The following is a 14,494-nucleotide window of genomic DNA, read 5'->3' on the forward strand; positions in this document are numbered from 1 at the left end:
ATATATTGTGCGTCGTAGTTACAGAGCTCGATTTTTTTTATTTACTTGCAGATACCAGAAAACACGAGTGAAGCAGTCAAAACATTTGTGAATTCATTTGCGAGTTATTAGCCATAAAGATTATTTGCCAGGTGTAAATTACAGAGTTGGAGAGGGAGGAATTGGACATTATTGCGCACATAAAAACATGTAACATAACATGTAAAAAGCAGGCGACAAATGTGCAAATAATAACTACAGAGCTTGACTTTTTACAGAGCTCGATTTTATATTTACAATGCTGATTTTTTTACGACTGACGAATGCCTAATATTTGCGACGTTAATAAATATACGACTGACGAATGCCTAATATTTGCGACGTTAATAAATATACGACTGACGAATGCCTAATATTTGCGAGGTTCAATATAAATACGACTGACGAATGCAAAATATTTGCGAGGTTAGAAAAAATCTTTGCAGATAATAAAGTCCAATATTATCTTCCATACTTCTCCCCATAGCATTTCCCTCTCGAAATGGATGCAGTTTTGCGCCAAATCCCACAATGCAGAGCGGTTCAAGTACTTAAAGTAATTAGTTGTGATATCACAGAGGATGGTGTGATTTCACAGTAACACTTTGTCGTTAGATTTAGCTTCTTTTCCAGACCCCCCCAGTGACTTATTTAGCGACAAATCTAGTTACTTTTTCTGGTGATTTGGGGATAAAAGGTGATCCTAGCCTTTGTGAACTTGCCCCAAATGTTAACTAGGTGCCCGAAGTATTTGTGCAATGTATTAGTCTATGTTTTTCATTAAAGAAGTGTTTTAATCCCGTCTGTGGCCAAACGCCATTTTCCCCCCTCGTTTACCTTCTATTTACATTGAGTGTAATTCTGGCTTTCACCGGATGCGCCCCGTCACTAACACCCAATGGGAACTTCCGACAGAATCGGACACAGACGGGATTAAAACACTTATTAATTGAAAAATATGGACTTATATATTGCACAAATACTCCGGACACATAGCTAACATTTGGGGCAAGCGGGTAAGCACCTTATATTTTGCATTTGTACATGTTTGGAGAAATACGGGCTTTACTGGTGACATCTCAGGGCAAACTGAGAGGGTTATATCTACTCTTGTAGATATAAATATAAATAATAAATTAAATCAATTAAAATCGATAAAATACATCTACAATAGTCTTAATCTAAGGCTAACGGTGAAGATGAATCTGACACATAGTTTCAGTGTTAAAACAGATCAAATAAGTGCTGCTTGTGGTTCTATATGGGCGTTGGTGTAAAGTAAATAAGTACATTTACTCAAGTAGCCTACTGTACTTAAGTACAATTTTGAGGTATTTTTACTTTACTAGAGTATTTCCAATTCTCAGTACTTTAAACGAAATGATGCAACTCTGATATCGCTTTTGTAATGCATTTTATAATATTTAAGGCACCCCGTGTGTATTGTATTCTAATAATAATAATAATAATAATAATAATAATAATACTAATAATGTAATGTATAGAGCAGTAACACACTGTAATAATACTAATAATAATATTAATACTAATAATAATGATAATAATATTAATAATAATAATAATGTAATGTATAGAGCAGTAACACACTGTAATAATACTAATAATAATACTAATACTAATAGTAATACTAATAATAATGTAATGTATAGAGCAGTAACACACTGTAATAATAATACTAATAATAATACTAATAATAATAATTGTAATAATAATAATAATAATAATGTAATGTATAGAGCAGTAACACACTGAAATAATAATAATAATAATAATAATAATAATAATAATAATAATAATAATAATAATAATAATAATAATAATAATAATGTATAGAGCAGTAACACACTGGAATAATAATAATAATAAGGGTAATAATAATAATAATAATAATAACAATAATAATAATAATAATTGTGTCGGCGCCCCCTAGTCGGCGCCCCCTAGTGGCCAAATTATTCAAGAAGGCCCGTAACCCTAATTTTCAGAACCACATGTCCGTGTGTGAGGAAAGTTATATTGGCGCGTTCGGGCTGAGGAGCAGATCAAGATTCCATTGTCCGATCGTGTCGGCGCCCCCTACTGGCCAGGTTATTCAAGAAGGCCCGTAACCCTAATTTTCAGAACCACATGTCCGTGTGTGAGGTAAGTTATATTGGCGCGTTCGGGCTGAGGAGCAGATACAGAATCCATTGTCCGATCGTGTCGGCGCCCCCTACTGGCCAAGTTATTCAAGAAGGCCCGTAACCCTAATTTTCAGAACCACATGTCCGTGTGTGAGGAAAGTTATATTGGCACGTTCGGGCTGAGGAGCAGATACAGAATCCATTGTCCGATTGTGTTTTCGCCCCCTAGTGGTTGAGATAATAGTGAAAAACTGTTCAAAAAGAGTAAAAACAAAATCGGATACCATATTACAAATCAGCGCGCCGCCCTGAACGTGCTCGTATAACTCTCTTCACACACAGCCTTACCGTTCTCCTTAATTGGCTGGGGTCTAATCTCAATTTATTTTGCGCAATAACACAATATATCTCCATAACGATACGTTTTTAGAATCTGCCTTTCGGATATGTTGTACAGCTCGCCAAGACGCACGCGTGGATGTCTTGTTTGTCCCGCTACGACACTTCTAACATTTGCTTCTTACACTGTCCCAAGGTACATAGAGGCGTAAAACCTTGACCCATACCGAGCGACAAAGTCAGAAATAAAAAAAAAGTCGTACCGGGACAAACAAGATATCCACGCGTGCGTCTCGGCAAGTTGAACAACATATCCAAACATTGGACTCTAAGTCCTTATCGTATTCGAGATATTAAGAGATCCGTATGTCTGAATACTGTATTTTATTGTGAAATAATACTGAAAGAGTTGTGAAATCCTTGTACCAATTTAAAGTACAGTAATTTGTTGTTATATCACAGAGGATGGTGTGATTTCACAGTAACATTCTGAATACTGTATTTTATTGTGAAATAATACTGTAATTTATTGTGAAATCCTTGTACCAATTAAAAGTACAGTAATTTGTTGTTATATCACAGAGGATGGTGTGATTTCACAGTAACTTTCTGAATACAGTATTTTATTGTGAAATCCTTGTACCATTTTTTGCGCCAAATCCCACAATGCATAGCGGTTCAAGTAATTAGTTGTGATATCACAGAGGATGTTGTGATTTCACAGTAACATTCTGAATACTGTATTTTATTGTGAAATAATACTGAAAGAGTTGTGAAATCCTTGTACCAATTAAAAGTACAGTAATTTGTTGTTATATCACAGAGGATGGTGTGATTTCACAGTAACTTTCTGAATACAGTATTTTATTGTGAAATAATACTGTAATTTATTGTGAAATCCTGGTATAAGTTAACAGTGTGCTAATCACTGAGGGTTGCACTGTGTGGTTTCACAAATGTCAACGAGGTCATTGGACCTCGTTGACATTAATTGTCTGCCTTTTGAAAATAATATAACATTGAAAAATAGTAGTGTAGTAAAAAAAAAGGTGCTCAGGAGCCGAGATGCAGCCTTTTTCAGTAATAAGTTAAACAAGAAGTGAAAGGAGCAGCAAATCTTCAAATGATGATATCTTGGGTTCTGATATTTTTTCAAAAACACGTCAAACACGTCATTGGCACGTTGCGCCATTGCGGTAAAACACGTGAAACACGTCAATGGCACTCAGTGAGTTGTTAATAAAGAGATATTTCACCCCCAAAAATACTTTTTTTCTATGGATTAGTCACCCCATGGAGACTTCAATTCATGGATATTTTTTAGTTTTTGTCGCATTCCTAAGACAATAATTTGATGACCGGCAGCGGTTCCGGGAGGAGACACAAAGAGTCTCTTTTGTCTCTCCTACCGTCCTACCGGAACCGCTGCCTACCAGGTCAGCGGTCAGTCACTCTCTGGTCCATTTGGTTCCATTTGTACACTCTCAGAGTTACATTAAATTAAACACTGATGATGATACTAACAGTGTAGATTGGGACCCCCAAGAAATTAAAAAGGTTGACTCTCTGCGATATCTTTTCAAATGGGGGTCCGTGGGCTAATATACGTCAATTTGGGGGTCCTTGACACCAGTGTTGATTTTGACAGCAAATTTTGATTCGGTTTTAGTCATAGTCTTTTGAATCAAATTAAAAAAAATTAAAGTCACATTTTAGTCATCTGAAATGTTTGACTGTTGGTCTAGTTTTAGTCGACTAAATCCACAGTTGATTTAGTCGACTAAAATGTGTTTTGGCGGTGCCTTGATGGCGTTGTGATCGCAGCGCGACGCGTTGTGATCTCGTAGATCTGCTATTTTCAGAGTGCAACACCTGAGCGCAACCAAGCATAAAATGACTTGTCTTTTAGTTCTACTGGATCTCTTCTCCACTAGATCCCTCACTAACTAAGTCTTAGTTTTAGTCATCGTACCTTAGTTTTTATTTCGTTTTCGTCAGTGAAAAAAAGGTAGTCGGCGAATTTTTTTTCGTCATAGTTTTAGTCGACGAAATCAACACTGCTTGACACGAAAAAGTTTGAGAACCATTTCTCTATGGCAGGGGTCTTCAACGTTTTCAGGCCAAGGACCCCCTAGCTGAGAGAGAGATGAAGCAGGGACCCCCTCTATATTGTATAAAATTGTGTATCAGATTAAAGTTTTTTTTTAACTTAGTCTGCTCTTTTTTCCCTCTACACCTATAGCCTCTTTGCCAAAAATAGCCGATCTACAAAAAATAGCCGATCTACAAGCTCTCAACGCCTCGCAGCGCGAGGCGTTGAGAGCTTGTAGATCTGCTATTTTTGGCTAATGTTCCCCTCAGAAAAGGAATTCTAGGGTTCAAGTGGTTAATGTAAAAAAAACTAAATCGTATCACACAAAGATTTGGCGGACCCCCTATAGTAGCTCTGAGGACCCCCTAGGGGTCCCGGACCCCCTGTTGAAGACCCCTGCTCTATAGCTATACACTCCTCCCTCTCACCCTACTCACCCATGCTCTCCCTCTCCCCCCCCCCCCCCCCCCCTCGTATAGGCGTGTCGCTCATGTCAGCGTCCCCCGGCCTGCCTCCCTTCGCCTCCCCCCCGGAGGCCCTGGACTGCGTGGAGGCCCACAAGGTGTGCGTGGAGGACCCGCGCTGCGAGGCCCTCTACCGGGGCCTGGAGCTGTGCGCGGCCGAGGAGGCGCTCTCCTCGCTGGCCGAGCAGACGGCGGCCGAGTGCCTGGAGAGCCAGGACGCGCTGCTGGCGCGCCACCCCGACCTGCTGGCCTGCAAGTGCCGGCGCGCCGCCCGCCGCGAGGAGCACTGCCTGCGGGTCTACTGGAGCGTCCGACTCCTGCCAGGTATAGAACCCATTAACACATTGATTGCCAAGATATTAAACATAGTTTTCTATCCCCGTGCCGGCGTATAATTACCTCAATCCGATGATATTTGAAACGCCGTGGAACCGACATTGTGTAAAAAAAACACACAGAAAAAGTTTCCTGTGAGTAGACGGAAGGATCTGTGTATCCATGGGAACGACAAGTTTCCAACCGCGATCCGCCATTTTGGAGCTTTGGTCCGCTGAAAACGGGTGGTTTTCAATGGAAAAAAAAGAAACTGAGTTACAGCCGTTTTTCTGAAAATCCCATCATTGGGGCGGATGGAAGTGACGTTTTTTGGAATGACGTCACATCCACATTGTTCTTCTCTGAGAGACGATCGATCATTCCAAAGCTGTGTTAGGTCGCCCCTTGTGGAATTTTCCCCAAAAAATGTAAAAACGAGTTAACTCGATCTAGGCAATCAAGCGATGGATTCTAAAAACGAGTTAACTCGATCTAGGCAATCAATGTGTTAACAGACTTATTTCTGGCTGTGTTTGCCCACTGCTAGCGATTTTAGTTTTTCTTACCTTTTCAACTGGTCACAGAAAATGTATATCCGTTATGATCGCTCGTCCGACCGTTTGTGATCACAAACGGTATCAGTGTGCGTCGCCCAGAGAAAAAAACTATCCAACCGTGACGACCCCTTCTCTTGTAGCAGCATGTTGAAAATAACATGTCTCGCGAAATGCAGGACACAAAAAGTCAACTCAAGATACAGCTGATTTCAGGAAAGCGCTAAACAGGAATTGGACGGAGGCGGAAATCTTCGGATGACGTGCTCTCCGGATCCGTCTGAGTAGAGAATGAAAATGGTCACTCGGGTGATGGAGAACAGCGTTTTCATGGGACATGGGAATCTTAACATGCTGCTACGTTTGGTCTTGTGCCTTGCCTTCAATAACTCTGACTTGTAGTGTGTGTTATGGCTCCTGAAAGCGTGTGTCAGAAAAGATCAATACTTTGATATCTTAGGTTAGCATAGTAGCCTACGTGATTTCAAAGCATAGAACATGCAGGACAGAATAAAATGGTAAAAGGTGTATTTATCCAAAGCGCTTTACATTCACATGAAGGAAACCATGCAAGGCACCAACCTGCTCATCAGGAGCAATTAGGGGTTCAGCGTCTTGCTCAAGGACACTTCCACACTAATAGTAACTCAGGGGGAGCCCGGTATCGAACTGGGAATCTTCTGTTTCCCTCAGCGGCCGGCGGCCGCTCTACCACAACGTGTGGGTGTCCAATAGCCAAGTGGTTAAGGCATGTGCCACATAGGATCTGATACCTGACAGTGAGTCCCTGGTTCGATTCCTCGGCCCGGCAGCCCTTTGCTCACTAGTACTTAGTTGACTGGGGTCGGCTCTCTACTTTTCTCTCTGCGCCAGATGTCTTTGCCGAAAAGAGCCTATTTACACGCTTTTGTAGATCAACTCTTTTCAGCGAAGGTTCCTCTACAATAGAGCATCGCAGTTCCCGCCCACTTCCTGGTTTTTCGTGGTGCCGGAAGGAACAACTCAATGCATTTTTCCCATTGACATTTCCAAAAATATTTTTATCTATTAATTTAAGCCTCGAATCAAGCCATCATGACATGACATGAATCATGACCATAAAACGTTTTTTTCTGTGATTTTTTTTATTTTATATTTAATTATATGATATACTATATTTAATGAATACCCTTTGTTTTGCCGTTTTCAACAAAAAATAAATCACAGAATCAAACGTTTTATGGTCATGATTCATTACATTACATTACATTACATTACAGTCATTTAGCAGACGCTTTTATCCAAAGCGACTTACAATAAGTGTATTCAACATAGGTAGGGAACGAAAACTACTAATCACCAGAAGTCTTTAGTGCATTTTCTGCAAAAACAAGCAACCAAGAGTATACCTAGCGCTAAGGTAAAAGTACAATATATCAGCTACCTATTTCCTTAAACAGATGAGACAAAATAGCTAAATCAAATGAGCATGAGCTAAAACAAATAAGTGTATCGACTAAACAAGATCCAACAAACAATTCATGTCATGTCATGATGGCTTGATTCAAGGCTTAAATTAATAGATATAAATATTTTTGGAAATGTCAATGGGAAAAATGCATTGAGTTGTTCCTTCCGGCACCACGAAAAACCAGGAAGTGGGCGGGAACTGCGATGCTCTATAGGGATGCTAGGGTTCAAGCAATCTGGGAACCCATCGTCAAATAAAAAGGAAAAACAGCGCCCCCAGCGTTTTTCACTTTTGCATTTGACTCTGGGGGGAGTGATTAAATAGACCGACGCTGACTGGAAAACCGGCGTTTGGCCCCTGCCCTCAGCCCTCCTCTTCCGGTGGTGCGCCTATGTTTTCATTCCCACTAACAACATTTCTCTACGGAACACTAACACCATTGCTCCCAAAGAACATGGATCGTTTTGGTTATAAACCCACTTGTTTCTACGATGGAAGAACAAGTTAAAATGTTACTAACTTTCCGTGGTTTTGTCGGCTCCGAGGACGCTATTGTCTAAACGAGTTTGGGTTTGTTTCCAGTGGGGAAGCGAACGCACAGATGTAAATCCCGCCCACTACATTTGATTGGGTAAAAGCGCCGGCCTGCTTCCTGATATGAAGGCACGCCCACTTGTAGGCCAACGCGCACACGTTTTGAACGGGGCTCCCGAAACAGGTTCAGTAGCGCAGCTCTGTATCTGTTCTTGAGAGATTAGGGTTCAAGTGGCTCAAGCTGACATCATAACCCCGCCAGCCCCGGAAAATAATCCCGGAGATTTATATCGGTGTCTGTCTAATATAGAATGATATTAAAAGGGGGTGTGGACTTCCCGCTCCCTGTTAACCCATTAAGACCTGAGAACGCATCTGTGTGTCATTTTTTGATTTCGTTGGGCTATTCAAAAATAGCAGATCTACAAGCTCATAGCACGGCACCGAGTGCCGCGCTATGAGCTTGTAGATCTGCTATTTTTGAAAAATCGTGAAAAATGTTGTGCAAATCTTTGAATATATATATATTTAAAGCGAGCATTTCTAGCTAAAATGTTATTGCTTCTGGGGATTCTACAAATGTCTTCTAAATCAGTTTAAAACAGTTTTCTGAAACACTTATGTTGCTATAATATTAATGTCAGTGTCAAGGAGCCCCACAACGATATGTATTTGGCTGCGGACCCCCATCTAAAAAAAAAAAAATCCAGGGACCCCCAGAAGCAAAGATTTGAGTAAAAAACAATTGCTTTATAGATATATATTCAAAGATTTGCAAAAAAAACAACACGATTTTTAAAAAAAATAGCAGATCTACAAGCTCATAGCGCGGCACTCGGTGCCGCGCTATGAGCTTGTATATCTGCTATTTTTTAATAGCCAAAAGTATAAAATATGGATAAAGTGGTTACACAGATGCGTCCCCCGGTCTTAAAGGGTTAAGAAATAACGTTGACGGAAACGTTGCCGTCACGAAACATAACGTAAACATATCGTCGGCAGAAACCTTGTACGTCCATATTTTATGTTCTCAGTTTTTATTTAATAAATTCATCATCCTACAACGTCACACAAAAGTAGCAGAAATAGCTGATGTACAAGCTCAAACGTTTTGAGCTTTGTATATCTACTGTTTCTTTATTAATTTTTTATTTGAATCCTGAAAAGTTCAAAACACATTTTGGACGTACTGTATGAGGTTTCCACCCGACAGAGACGATATCAAGCATCAATCAACGTCGGTATAACAACCAATCTCCTAATGAATACCTGCCTCTGACCATCTGTTGCAGAACCCGGACCTAGCGGAGCTGCTCCGGTGAAATATGTCAAGTCATTTATCCTCCACTGTTCGTTTTGAATTTGAATCGTGAAAAGTAACAGTTTTGGACATATGAGGTTTCCACTAGACAGAGACGATGGGCCCTATCTATCTATCTATCTATCTATCTATCTATCTATCTATCTATCTATCTATCTATCTATCTATCTATCTATCTATCTATCTATCTATCTATCTATCTATCTATCTATCTATCTATCTATCTATCTATCTATCTATCTTGCGCGCCGCCTTACTCCTACATGCCTAAACCTTTTGGGCATTTTTTACTATTTTGATTTTTTTTTTAATAGTTCAAATAGCCGATCTACAGGCTCACAACGTGTCCATGTTGATGAGCTATTTGAACAATTTCAAAATGTTTTTCAACATTAAAACGGAAAAAGTTTAAATATGGAGATACGAGGTTTTTGCCCGACAGCGATGAAGTCATTTGTACTGCATGGGACAAAAGGCTAAGAGCACACGCACGCACGCACGCACGCACGCACGCACGCACGCACGCACGCACGCACGCACGCACGCACGCACGCACGCACGCACGCACGCACGCACGCACGCACGCACGCACGCACGCACACACACACACACACACACACACACACACACACACACACACACACACACACACACACACACACACACACACACACACAATGAGTCTGACATGCACGCACATAATGCATACATTACACACACACACACACACATATAATACAGTAGCCTACACACACACACACACACACACACACACACACACACACACACACACACACACACACACACACACACACACACACACACACACACACACACACACACACATACTTTAAGTATGATTGTTACCTTGGGAAGTGGAGTGAAAAATATGAAGTTGTTTATGAATATCTACCTCTGACAGATGATGTTGGCCCACGGTATATGGTAGTCTAAAGCACACACACACACACACACACACACACACACACACACACACACACACACACACACACACACACACACACACACACACACACACACACACACACACACACACACACACACACACACACACGCATATACTCACAGTGGGTCCTGCATGTGCCGCAGCCCCCCCCCCCCTGAATGTTAAAACATGTGACCAGTGGTGGAAAGTAACAAAGTACATTTACTTAAGTACTATAAGTACAATTTTGTTCAGGCATTTGTACTTTACTCGAGAATTTCCAATTTCCAGTACTTTTACTTCTACTCCACGCACCCCATCTCAGATCCAAATAGGCTAGTGTGCTTTTACTCCACTACATTTATTTGAAAACATTAGTTACTAGTTACTTTGTAGATTTTGATTATTATTACAAAACATGCATTAACCACCTCAGCCCTACAGTATATCCATTTCGGCCATTTGAAAATAGCAGATCTACAAGCTCACCTGCTATTTTCAAAAGATTGTTGTACATTTGAAAACTTGAAATGGGACATTCTGCGTAATGAGTACTTTCTGCTTTTGGTACTTTAAGTACATTTTTGATACCAATACTTTTGTACTTTTACTCAAGTACATTTTGAATTCCGGACTTTCACTTACGTAAGAATTTCAACATTGCAGTATTGATACTTTTACTTAAGTACAACATTTGAGTACTTTTTCCACCACTGCGTGTGACTTAAATCAGGGTGTTCCACCTATAAGAACAAAACAAAGGAGAGAAAAAAAGAAGTAAAAACTAAAGTCGGGGCGACCTCATTTTCCCTTCATCCTGTGTCTCAACCTGAAAAGCCATTAGCCCCACCCACCCCACCCACCCCACCCACCCGCCAGGGTCCAGGGACCCGTAGCATTAAGAGAGAGGGGCCGTGTCCTCCCGCAAATTATCCGGCACACTCCAAAACGTACCGACTCAATCAAGAATGTAATGGCATGTAAAGTGTTTATGTATGTAAATCCCATTCGGGGCTATATATTTATGGTAATGACACGCTCGAGCAGCCTAGCCTAGCAGCGCTGGGAGCCGAGGAGTGTGTAATTACACTAATGCTCTGCTGACTAATGGGCCACAGGGGAGGAGTTAGCCAGCTCGCTCGCTCGCTCGCACACACACACACACACACACGCACACACTCACTCACGCACACACGCACACACACACACACACACACACACACACACACACACACACACACACACACACACACACACACACACACACACACACACACACACACACACCCTCACCCACACACGTTTTTATTACTACACTTGTGAGGACATCAACATTTTACGACGGAATTGAATATAGCCGTAAATTGTCAAAGACTGGCATAATAATTGCAGATCTACAAGCTTATAGCGCGCTGTGAGCCTGTAGATCAGCTATTTGCCAGACCCAGGGGGTCAGGCCTACATGAGGCTTTGTCGGTCCCCTTTTGCTATCGTTTTCGTCCATATATGGACGAAAACGTTTTCTTACATGTCCCTCTTTTTGATTGGCCAAGCTTAGCGTGACGTAGTTGAGAAACCATTCAGATTTCCGGCCATTCAGATTTCAACCACTAGGGGGTCTGGCAGTACCAGGTTCCCTGGTTCCCTTGTTTTGAATAGATAAGAAATGGCTTAAGGGAGGACGGGCGGGAGGGCGGGCGGACCTCTGACGGACCTCTGACTTCACGCTCATGTCACCGTGACTCAGCCATAACCATATAAGGAGTTCCCAATGCAGCTACGCCCAAATATGGAGTGTGTCGTCATGGCATCAGGCGCAAACAAATCGTCGGCTCCATATATGGGCGCAAAAGGGGGTATGCCCATATATAGGCATTTTATGATAACATTAGGGAACTCCATATGTGGGCACAAAAGGGGGCATGACCATATGTGGGCATATATACTGATGACATCAGAGATCTCCATATATGGGCATAAAAGGGACATGGACTGACATATACAGAGATCTCCATATATGGGCATATCGGTCGGATCGGTGGTGCGACATAGGTGTGAGGGTCGCGTAGTGGCCCGAACCTCTAGTAGTCTACTGGATTTCCTGCAAAAGACAAAACTAGTAACTAAAGTTTTCAAATAATCGTTTAAAAGTACAATATTTACCTCTGAGATGTATTGGAGTAGAAGTATAAAGTATCGAAAACATGGAAATAATATTAGTCAAGTAAAGTAAAAGTACCTCAAAAGCATACTGAATGCGAAGGCTTTTGTTGGCCCCCCAGACAGTTTTCAAGTGGCTTGATTCAGTATTTAGATATTTGATATTCATTTTATCACACGCCCCCTTCCTATACAAACCCATGATAACTTCAAACTCCATTTTAACCATGATAGATTAATCAAGAACACCCGTCCTTGGTTCTGGTGACTCATCCTGCCCTCCTAATACGTGAGGGGGCCATGTTTTTTTTATACTTTTTTCAATTATTACATTTCTTTTTAATTGTATTAAAAAAAAAAAAAAAAAAAAAAAAAAATACAAATAGATGAAAAAAGTAATTGAAAAAACACAGAGTCTCCTCACGTATTAGAAGGATAATGTCAGTCACCAGAACCAAGGACGGGTGTTTTGGGACGTATTCTAGGGAAAGCTTTTGCAGAAAATCCGACAAGCACACAGCACGTTGCAAGCTTTCCCCACAATAACAGAAAACAGAAAAGACGCTAGTATAGAGCCCTGAGGGACTCCGGTCAACCATATAGGGTTTAAGTGGTTAATTAAAATGTACTCTCCACCTGGAAGCCAGCAGGACTGGCGTGTATCACGTTGACTTCTGTTTTTGTGTGAGAGAGCACAATGCAAAGTCCAGTGTGGTCAGTACACAGCTCATTAACACTCCGGAGGGGTCCGGTTCGGTCCGGTTTGGGGTCAGCTGTGGGGTTTGGTAGTGCGTTGCCGTGTTTGGTGTCTCGTCCTTCTTAATGGTTATGATTCAAGGCTTTCTTTCTTTTATTCTGTTGAACAGAGACAGAGAAAAGAGGTTATGGTGAGTCACGGCCAGGGGCGGCCTTAGTGATCTGGGGGCCCGTTTCAAGAGCTAATATGTGGCCCCCTATGCACCCCCCCCACCCCCAGAAAAAAAAAAAAAAAAAAAAAAAAAGTTTAGATTTTTTTTTTTTTTTTTTTAATTTTTTTTTTTAGATTTTTTTTCAAATGTTATCATTATTATATATATTTTTTCAAATATTATTATAATTTTCTTTTAATCGCATGATGTTTGCGGACCAGTGGTTCTTGTATTCTTGTATTTGTGTTATTTTGTGTTGTTATTGAGGATAAGGTTAGAAATAAGTTTAGTTTTAGGCATAGTTTTAAAAAAATGATAATAATATTTGAAAAAATATATATAATAATAATAACATTTGAAAAGAAATCAAAAAAAATATTTTGAAAAAAAAAAAAAAAAATCTAAACTTTTTTTTTTTTTTTTTTTTTTTTCAAAAAAATCGGGGGCCCCCTGAGGTTCGGGGCCCGTTTCAATTGAAACGGGTGAAACATAGGAAAGGCCGCCCCTGGTCACGGCCGGGTCCGAGCATTAGGACATTAGGTCTGTCAGTGCGGTGAGCACTGTTGCCAGACTTTGCGAGAGAAATGAGCAACGAGGTCTATCAAAACAAGCCCAAAAGTAGCGACTAGGCCGCATGAGCACTTTAAACCTACATGTTGGCTGTTTGAAAATAGCTCAATCGCTTGTAGATCTGATCTTTTCAAAATAAATTTTTGAATATTAAAAAATAAACTTTAACAAATCTGTTATGGGGGTCCCTGGCACAAAATATGTTTTAGATAAAAGTCGCTTATAATAAGCAGACATGGCAACACTGGTTGGGACATTAGGCCTGTGTCAGTGCGGTGAGCGGTTTGGGCCATAAAGTAAACCACAGTGCCTTAAATTAGCCAGGTTTCTGAGGACGCATCAAGTTCAGAAAACAATATAACAGTAAATGACAGCTCCGTTCTCCCCCAGTCAGCCGTTTTTTGCGGAGTAGATGATGTGAATTGGACACGCTTGTACGGCAGCCAAAAAAAAACTAAACAGAAACAGAAAACACTGCACCAAGGCTGTTTTTGTTACTGATGGCAGCAGAGGTTATAGAGGCAGTCAGTAGCAGTTACTTTATGGCTCGTATTCGCTGCGGTCTGTCCAAGTTTGTGAACAATGCGTGGCTAAGCTGTAGTCTGGTCAGGTTTGGCCTGGTTTTTAACCCTTTAAGACCGGGGGACGCATCTGTGTAAACACTTTATCCATATTTTAT

The 14,494-nt window shown here is 40.9% G+C and overlaps 1 protein-coding gene across 1 annotated transcript in view; it reads left to right on the plus strand.

The window, feature by feature from the left end:
- The window catches only part of LOC308075683 (GDNF family receptor alpha-4-like), a gene marked incomplete at its 3' end in the record, with an annotated part of 99,612 nt that overhangs the window by 43,468 nt on the left and 41,650 nt on the right, over positions 1-14,494 (plus strand). Inside the window, exon 2 of the mRNA XM_080415631.1 lies at positions 5,073-5,381. Coding sequence (XP_080271757.1) covers positions 5,073-5,381 — 309 coding nt within the window. The remainder of the gene's footprint in view (positions 1-5,072; positions 5,382-14,494) is intronic.

Source organism: Gymnoscopelus braueri (assembly GCF_963280865.1).
Source record: "Gymnoscopelus braueri genome assembly, chromosome: 20".
Taxonomy (NCBI): Eukaryota; Metazoa; Chordata; class Actinopteri; order Myctophiformes; family Myctophidae; genus Gymnoscopelus; species Gymnoscopelus braueri.